This window comes from Mercenaria mercenaria, chromosome 2 (genome assembly GCF_021730395.1).
Source record: "Mercenaria mercenaria strain notata chromosome 2, MADL_Memer_1, whole genome shotgun sequence".
Taxonomy (NCBI): domain Eukaryota; kingdom Metazoa; phylum Mollusca; class Bivalvia; order Venerida; family Veneridae; genus Mercenaria; species Mercenaria mercenaria.
In genome coordinates this window covers 88720110-88728936 of record NC_069362.1, presented here as the reverse complement: position 1 = coordinate 88728936, position 8827 = coordinate 88720110, and the positions used below count along the sequence as shown (strand labels likewise).

General features: G+C 34.5%; 1 protein-coding gene across 6 annotated transcripts; it reads right to left on the bottom strand.

The window, feature by feature from the left end:
- Positions 1–278: 278 nt before the first annotated feature.
- On the bottom strand, positions 279–6799 carry LOC123564546 (ras-related C3 botulinum toxin substrate 1-like). 6 transcript variants are annotated; one of them, XM_045358211.2, is made up of 7 exons: positions 6594–6651; positions 5966–6037; positions 4830–4983; positions 3954–4074; positions 3225–3287; positions 1015–1140; positions 279–682 (listed from the first exon to the last, which is right to left on the bottom strand). In XM_045358211.2, exons 3-7 carry the CDS (start codon positions 4838–4840, stop codon positions 566–568), a joined length of 438 nt encoding a protein of 145 aa, XP_045214146.2. In that variant the 5' UTR covers positions 4841–4983; positions 5966–6037; positions 6594–6651; the 3' UTR covers positions 279–565. The 6 variants fall into 6 exon arrangements, with proteins under 6 accessions (XP_045214146.2, XP_045214140.2, XP_053393140.1 ...); XM_045358205.2 differs by lacking the exon at positions 4830–4983 and having other exon boundaries at positions 6613–6799; XM_053537165.1 differs by lacking the exon at positions 4830–4983 and having other exon boundaries at positions 3954–4084; positions 5967–6037; positions 6613–6799.
- Between the last annotated feature and the right edge of the window lie 2028 nt (positions 6800–8827).

Below are 8827 nucleotides of genomic sequence, written 5' to 3'. Positions count from 1 at the left end.
TGAAACATCTTTTACAACACAGGCTAACGAATATGGACAGGTAAAGAATGCCTAAGAAATACATTTAACTTCAGCTTGTTTACGGATATCTTGAACCAAAAGCCTCTGCACATTGTGTTTTGATGCGCGGATCTCATTCTGACTTGATAACGGCAATATAAGTTTACACTCCCCAATGATGTTCTGTCATTTATCATTCAAAAACAGGCGGTGCTCAACTCCTTTTTTGTATTTTTTTTTCATCCTCTTTGATTTTTGATTTTAGATTATCGATGCATTTGTGTATATGTATTTCGTTTTTACCTTCTTACAAACACTTCTGTGGGCCTGCTGCACGATAGGGTTGCAATGTTTGAACGTGACATCTCTCATTGCATATTAATTCTTACTTTTTTCAATAATAACTAGATTTCTTTCATGAGTTTTCTGTGTTGATTTGCCATAAGGATATCATTCTCTTTTTTTACTCTACATATACTTCATATATCTGTTTCACGTTATTCGTCATCAGTGCATCTTGTTTTCACAGGATTTTACATTTAAGAAGAGTTTTTGTCTTCATCTTTTAAGTAGCTAAGTAGGCTCCTATCGCCTCGTCAAACACTTGTTTTACACCACTACCAGTCTTCGCAGAACATTCTAAATACTTGAATACATTGACTTGCTGTGCAAGGCGCATACCCTGTAAACATACAGAAATGTATTATGTACAAACACTTGTTTTATATCACAGTTTTCGTAGAACATTCTAAATACTTGAATGCATTGTCTTGCTGTGCAATGCGCATACCCTGTAAACATTATGAGCATTATGAACATGTTATGCGGCAAACACTTGAAGATACGTTCAATATTAAATTATTTAATACTACTGTAACTAAATGTTTTTAATTGGAACAGACATTAATACTTTACATGACGCATTTTTTTGCATGGACTAGTCCATTTAATTTTGATATCGGACTTTTTTTTCTACATAAATAATAACATACAAGTATCATTCAGTATCGTTACCTCAGCATTTGTAATACTCTTATTCAATAAAGTTTCCTTTTCCGAACTGTTATCCCTTTTATCCAATTTTATTCCAACTAATACTATTGGGGTGTCTGGACAGTGCTGTTTTATCTCGGGATACCACTGGAATAAATAAATTTATAATCTGTTTCTCTTTATTTGAGCCACTTTTTTATTCCTTTGATAATGTAAAATAAATGAGCCGTGCCATGAGAAAACCAACATAGTGGGTTTGCGACCAGCATGGACCCAGACCAGCCTGCGCATCCGCGCGGTCTGGTCAGGATCCATGCTGTTCGCTAACAGTTTCTCCAATTCCAATAGGCTTTAAAAGCGAACAGCATGGATCCTGGCCAGATTGCGCGGATGTGCAGGCTGGCCTAGATCCATGCTGGTTGCAAACCCACTATGTTGGTTTTCTCATGGCACGGCTCATTAATGTTACATTATCAAAGGAATAAAAAAAAAGTATCATAGCAGTACATATATAATATGAAGTGGCTGTCTTGGTGTGGTATACTGTTGGAAAAACGGCGGAAACACACACAAACAAAGAAAATATGAGAGAAACCGCAATGTTAAGATATTTAAGCACGTTTGTAAACATTGTTCTTTAAGGTAATCATATTTTATTAAAGCATCATTCTGTGAATGTTCAATTTTCACTACAGACATCTATGGGTAAATCGTACGATTAATGACATTACGTTTAGAAAAAGGTAACACTTTATTTTCGGTTAACTTATAAAAAATATTTTTCAACAATTTGCCATATTAATTGCTGCCTATTTCATGTTATAATTTTGAGATATCTTACATCAAATCTATTGTCAAAATTAACCATAAAAAAGACAATATATACAGGTGATCACAAGAATGGCCCAAGTATGCATCTCAAGCAGTTATATTCATATTCGAGATCATTTTATGCATAGTTGAATATGAGGGAGAAACATTGAAATTTTATTGTGTTATATATTATACTGAAAAGATCAAATGCCATTGTACATTATGTTTATACGGTTTAATATTTACATCTATATTAGATTACAGTATGTATCATATTAGATTGCATTGTTGACAATAAATAGTCTATATATATTAGGAAAAAAATCAGTGTACTTTGAAGTCATTTGCTTACTCCTCAATACATAGTTTAAGAATGGAATTTTGTTAAATCAGAAAAGGCCAGACCAAACTGTTATTAATAATAAGAAAGATTATTATGAAGGTAAATTAAAATTTTAAAAGAATGAAAATAACCAAATATGTTTTATATAAATTTTTTAGCGCATCATCTTTAAATATGTAAATGCTTATTCATGTGATCTAAAACAGTCTTACAAAGGGAAACAACTCAGCCAGAAAATCTGTATCATTAGCTACAACTTTTATTCCCCTTTAAGTATGTTAGTACAGCTTTTATCTGCATACGAATATCATTATTGTTATTCACTGACTGTGGTCAGCATGTAATATATACTATTGTCTGTTTGTTATTTAACATATCGTGCTGTTGACTCTTTACTGATTTATGCGTGATATATGTGAATCTCTAGAAATAAAATATAAATTACAAAAAAAAGTATATATTAAATTGATAGCCTATTAATTTATTACTGTTTATTTGTTCAAGCTTAAGCTAAATTGTTGAACACGGAATTGACAGCTGGAGGTCAGTACGTGGTTTTTGCTCTGCCTTCGAGTCAATACGACATTTAATCATTGATCAAGTGACTACATCTAGATCAATGGAAAAGACTATAAATATAGATTTAATAATAATACAAAATATCTGAAAGTATAAATGATTTGAAAGTATCACAAATTTTAATCTATTTCATGAATTCGAAACGAAATTTTATATATGATTTAAAATTATTTCAAAACTCGAAATTTCGTTGTTCAGACATTGATCTTATGGAAAATGATCGTGACTGTATGTCAACAGCTATGGATCGCTACTGACTTGATGGTTTAAGATATTTAGAGTCATGCATAGTACCGCCAGCCACATGTCAAGCTCTTGTATCATTTATTATACATCATTAAATACGCGATAACAATTTCTTATAACGTTTTGTGAAAACATTCGATAACATATTTGTCTTACATGGGACATTTCATTTGTACTTAACAAACTGAGGATAACTTAAGTGTGTAATTTGAATTAAGGTAAATTTAGGGCAAAATAATTCAAGAAATACCTTTTGTCGTATATTTTCAAAAGTACTTTTTGTGACAAGGGAGAAACACATAAGAAAAATATCCTGAAAATAAACATGAAAGTCGAATGTATCCTGAATTGTTTTTATATACAAAAGTTTATTAATTGTATTTACTAGCCGAATTGCTTATCTTACGGTACTTCGATAAGGTACATGTATAGTAAACAATCCAGAAGACGATGTACATCACGAATACTAGAAAACATGTATTACAAATTACATTTCAATACCACTTAACACAGACTTACAAATGTCATCAAAGTGGATAATTTGTTATTTTATTTTTGTTTCTTTTGTTGATTTTCAAGTTCAAAATATACTAGAATACGTTTCAATAAGGCGTAAAAAATGTTTGTTTCCGGTATCCCGACCTACCCTAAATTTTTGGTCCGACCCTAAATGTTTTAATGGGCTTGGAAAATGTGTTTTTCAACTTTTTAACAAAAGTTGCAAAACTGCACTTTTTATGAATTGATCATGGTCAGTGATGTTAGAAATCAACTTACTGATAATCTAAAGGCATAACCCCCTTATTTGTACTCATTTTTTACACAAAAATAATTTTCGAAAAGTCTCACTTAATAAAACAGTATCCAAAATAAATTTCCGACCTACCTACCCTAATTGTTTTGAGCATGTTACCGGAAACAAAGTATTTTAAGCCTAATAAAACGCTATATCTGACGTTGTAAAAATAACAAGACTTACTGTATGTGGATAAGACAGTGGTCGCAGTCTGTTATACTCCTCTTGCCCCGGTGTGTCCCATATACTAATGGAGCACGCTCTTCCATCTACCGTGACACGAACTTGATAAGGTGGACTAACGCTTGAAACGATACAAATAAAAGAGAGTAAACATCAGTTGTTGAGGATACATCAAATTTAAGTATCCGTTATATATGAATTGATGTAAGCATTACTGAGAAAATAAAGCATTTCATCTAAACAATAATATGGAATTCCATAAATTGTGTTATTCGTATTACTTACATCTTGAGCTCTCCGATTTTTCACACATGCATACATTTTTTCCACAGTTATAATACGCTTTTGAAACTAATATGAACTATGTTAAGGATAAGTTTATAGTATATATAGATGGTTAAGCCTTCTTTTTCTCTGAAAATACGGATCAGAATTACACATTTCACCAAACATTGTATGAAACATTCTGGCAAGAACTCGTGTCTATGCAAATCATTTAGCGTCACCAGCGCTAAAAACATGCCTAACCCTTTAAGCGATTTTTTCCATGGACTGCTTGATGAATTGTCATCACACTTGGTCTACAACATTCTTCCAAATAATTGTCTCAAGTTTTTCCTAATGGTTTTGCTTGATTCTCTTTTAAATGCCACCATGCAGTGATAAAGATAGAGAAAAAATAAGAAAACGTCTTACTCTCTCTCATTAGCCACTTGATGAATCTTCACCAAACTTGAGCTGTAGCATTGTTATTTAGTCCCCTCTCCAATTATTATACATGTACCATTTAGGAGTCGACAATCAAATATAAAAATGTAACCGCTCTCTTTTATAAACCAATGGATGAATTCCAGCAATTAACACCCTTTTATATACCTCTGTCCCATTGTTTCATATGGTTCCGCTTGACAGGGACCAATGCTGAAAATAATCTTAATGACTTGTTCTCATTATCTACTTGATGGATCTTCACCACCTCTTCGGCTTGTTCAAATGGGCCTGCTTTAACTGAATTTAGCGGCTTTCAGGGCTGAAACTGAAAAATCTTTAAACAACATTTTCTCATGAATGCTATTTCCATTTGTTTGAACATTAATCATTGCTGTTATGCAATGTAATCGCAAGGCCATCATAGCAACAAAATAGAAAAAAAACTTAACATAAATATTATTGAACTGCTTAATGGATGTTAACCAAACTTGATAAGCAATGTCAAAAGTTCCCCCACAGATGAGTGACAAAGGCCCGTTTCGGCCCCTTGCTTAAACTGTTAGCATTATATATAACTATCATGAACCAATGGGTTCTGACGTATATTATATTTTCTATCAATTTCAGTTTGATGACGGTAATCAACACGGCTGTATATTCTGCGGAAAAAAAAAACACTTTTTCAACTTTATAATCATTAGCATTACTTTTATTTGAAATATTAATATATACGAAGTTATCATCCTAGTATGATAACATTTCGGTCAAGTTGGGCGTAAATACCAGTACATGTCAAAATTTAGCAAAAATAAAGTCCAAGTAGATGTGTTCGTATAGTATAGTGAAGCTTAATATTTCAATCATTACCGAGCAAATATGAGCCACGCCATGAGAAAACCAACATAGTGCGTTTGCGACCAGCCTGGATCCAGACCAGCCTGCGCATCCGGTCAGGATCCATGTTGTTCGCTTTCAAGGCCTACTGCAATTAGAAAAACTGTTAGCAAACAGCATGAATCCTGACCAGACTGCGCGGCTGGTCTGGATCCATGCTGGTCTCAAGCGCACTATGTTGGTTTTCTCATGGCACGACTCATTAATAAAGAAATACATGAAGCTACTGTAATCCATTTTAGCCGATCAATGTGTCTTAGTTCACGTATGTAGAAATTACATGCACATTCATAATTCATCATAGCTATTTCAGAGGCTAATTATTTTGTTATTGTTTATGTTATCAACCGCTTTTCATTTTGAAAACCTCGGATGGTTAAAACAATCATTTACAAATGTGCACTTACACCTCTGGTACATATTCTCCTGGGAATTGATTTTCTGCATACGACATAATCAGACATGTCTTTCCAACATTTCTTAAAGGGAAAATGATATATATACTAAATATCTACAATAAAGCAATACGAATTTATTTAATTTATTTATTTATTTAAATTATCCAGTTTGTATTTAATGATATGTAGAGCACAAAGCATATCGGCCACTGATCATTATTTGAAAGAGACTTGTTGAAATGCCATGTGGCGGCCGTAAAAAGTCTCCCCGTACTTGGATTCAGTGTTGTGACATTTTCTGGTCCTTTGGGATCATGGAGCCCATTCAATATCTATGTAATAGAATTCCGCTTAATCCGGTGATTATTCTAGGGGCGTGAGGGGTGTTGTACTTTACACTACCTCTCACGAACAAACACAATCAAATCGAGTCTGCTATTATTTTGCTTGGTTGCATTCTATGCTTCCAAAGGATATTCTTACAGATTTTATTTCCACGACGTTCATTAATTTAAAAAAAAAAATTGAATCAATGGCACTGCACGCTTAGACATGAAAAGATTTTTACATTCATTCAGTACTAAAACACCTAGTATTGCAACACATCGGTTTAAAAGCAAGTTTTAGACTTACTAACCCATCTTCAACGACAATACATTTTATAGGAACTGTTTGCATTTTCCTTCTGTTTAAGCACCATTTTATGTAGTCTTTACACACTTATCATCTCACTTGTGTAAACTGAGGACATGTCAAAATATTAAACTAGAAACAGTCTAAATCCTTTCCAATTTCCCAAATAATTAAGATATACACGTGATATCCTGAATATTTAAGTATAGGTCGTATGAGTCATTTGTTTACTTTATATACAAATTCTGCTTCCAAGGAGATTAAAATGGATACAAAACAATATCGATTTAGAAATAAGCATGATGCAAACAGAGATGAGATCACATACATTTTTCTCTCAACAGAGAAGTTTGTTAAAAAGATTTTATTTGGACCAAGTAATTTGACTTAACAGTTGAAACGTCTTTCACCTATCAATATGACATTTGCATTATTCCGCCCTGTAATGCCTCATTGACTATCGGAGCAAATTAGTATATCTTCTTTGCAGTGGCTTCATAGTCTTTATTAAACATGCGTAATGATATACAAGGGGCAGGACGTGAAGTGGTTGCATACTTGGTTCAAGCGAGCGAATGGTTGCATACTTACAAAATGACAGATATTTTCTGAAATCATCGGGTGTTCGCTTGTGTTTTTATCAGGTAAGTTGGTTTCTATGGTATTGTGAACTCTACGGGTATGTTGAACTCTACGGGTCTGTGTTCTGTGTCTACGTCACACTCGGTTTTGCGTTTCAGCGTCGTAGATTTCGAATTCTCGAAGTTATTGAAGTTATAAAATGGTAATGCCCATGTTTTGATATTTGAATGGAGCCATTTTCGGCACGATGTAAAGTGCGTATTCCCGGACGAGTCATCATCTTACGACTTTTAGGCGAAACAAATCAAAGAGCATATCATTTTATGACGAAAATTCCCAACTGCCTGTGGTGGGGTTTCAAACCCGGGTCGTTCCGGTGCTAGTCCAATACTCTAACCACAGACCTAAGACTCCACTCCTTGACGCAGTTGTCAGAGGTTGGGTTTTAACGTCAGACTATGCGTAAGCGACCGTAACGGGTTAAAGAAAAAATATACGTTTTAGTGCAGCGAAAAATAACTCGAACAGACAGAAGAATATTATACATGATGACTGATACGAAAATACGCATTGTTTTGTTCTGTCATGTTGGTTCTATTGTTAATACATCTGACTTTGAAATATGATTACGCGGTTTTTCGTACGCGCTTTCTCATTTGTTCATCTGACAATAGTAGTTAACTTCTCAAGTACTACAAATACATTTCCAGCCCGCCAGCTTAGCTCAATAGGGAGATCGCGGGTCGCGAGTTCGAGCCCTGGGCGAGGCATATGTTCCCCGTGACGATTTGATAAAAGACATTGTGTCTCAAATCATTCGTCCTCTACCGCTGATTCATGTGGAGAATTTGGTAGTTACTTGCGGAGAACAGGTTTGTACTGGTACAGAATCCAGGAACACTGCTCGCCGTTACCTAACTGAAATAATGTTGAAAAACGGCGTTAAACCCAAAACAAAAACAAAATAAACAAAACAAATACATTTCCGTCTTCCCAGTAATATTCGCTCTAATGGGTTTAACCATACTTTTTCAACAGTTTTTTAAACATTCAGTTAACATTAACAATGTTACTGGATTTCTTATCAAAATTATTAACATACGTGTATAGCAGCTACTGACATGTAATTCGTATACTGTCTGCAAGTGACTGAAAGAAGTTCCCCGCATGAATCAGGGGTGGATTAAAGTTTGAAGGTCAATTATTCAAATCCTTCTTTTGTCTCATATACTGACACTGACTTCAGGTCGTCTTTACGTACCTTTATAAAATATCACTTTTTCCTACACCTTTTTAATCCCCCGTCACAAGTGGTGGGGGTTATAGGAATGGTCTACGTCCGTCCTTCCGTCTGTCCGTAACACCTTCGTGTCCGCTCCATATTTCCTAAACCCCCTGAAGGATTTTCATGAAACTTGGGTCAAATGATCACCTCATCAAGACGATGTGCAGAGCCTATGAGTCAGCCTTGTCGGCTCAAGGTTAAGGTCACAACTCAATGTCAAATGTTTGAGCCTTCCATTTTGTTTCCGCTCCATATCTCCTTAACCCCTTGAAGGAATTTTATAAAACTTGGGTCAGATAATCAACTCATCAAGACGATGTGCAGAACTTATGAGTCAGCCTTGTCGGCTCAAGGTCAAGGTCACAACTCAA

Excerpts from the sequence above, each read along its gene's own strand:
- LOC123564546 (XM_053537165.1), bottom strand. The coding sequence starts at position 6,656 with ATGGTGCTTAAACAGAAGGAAAATGCAAACAGTTCCTATAAAAT. Across the intron at positions 6,038-6,612 it reads GCAAACAGTTCCTATAAAAT|AAATGTTGGAAAGACATGTC; the intron begins GTATTGTCGTTG and ends TTTCCCTTTAAG. Across the intron at positions 4,085-5,966 it reads AGGAGAATATGTACCAGAGG|TCGTTTCAAGCGTTAGTCCA; the intron begins TGTAAGTGCACA and ends CTTTTATTTGTA.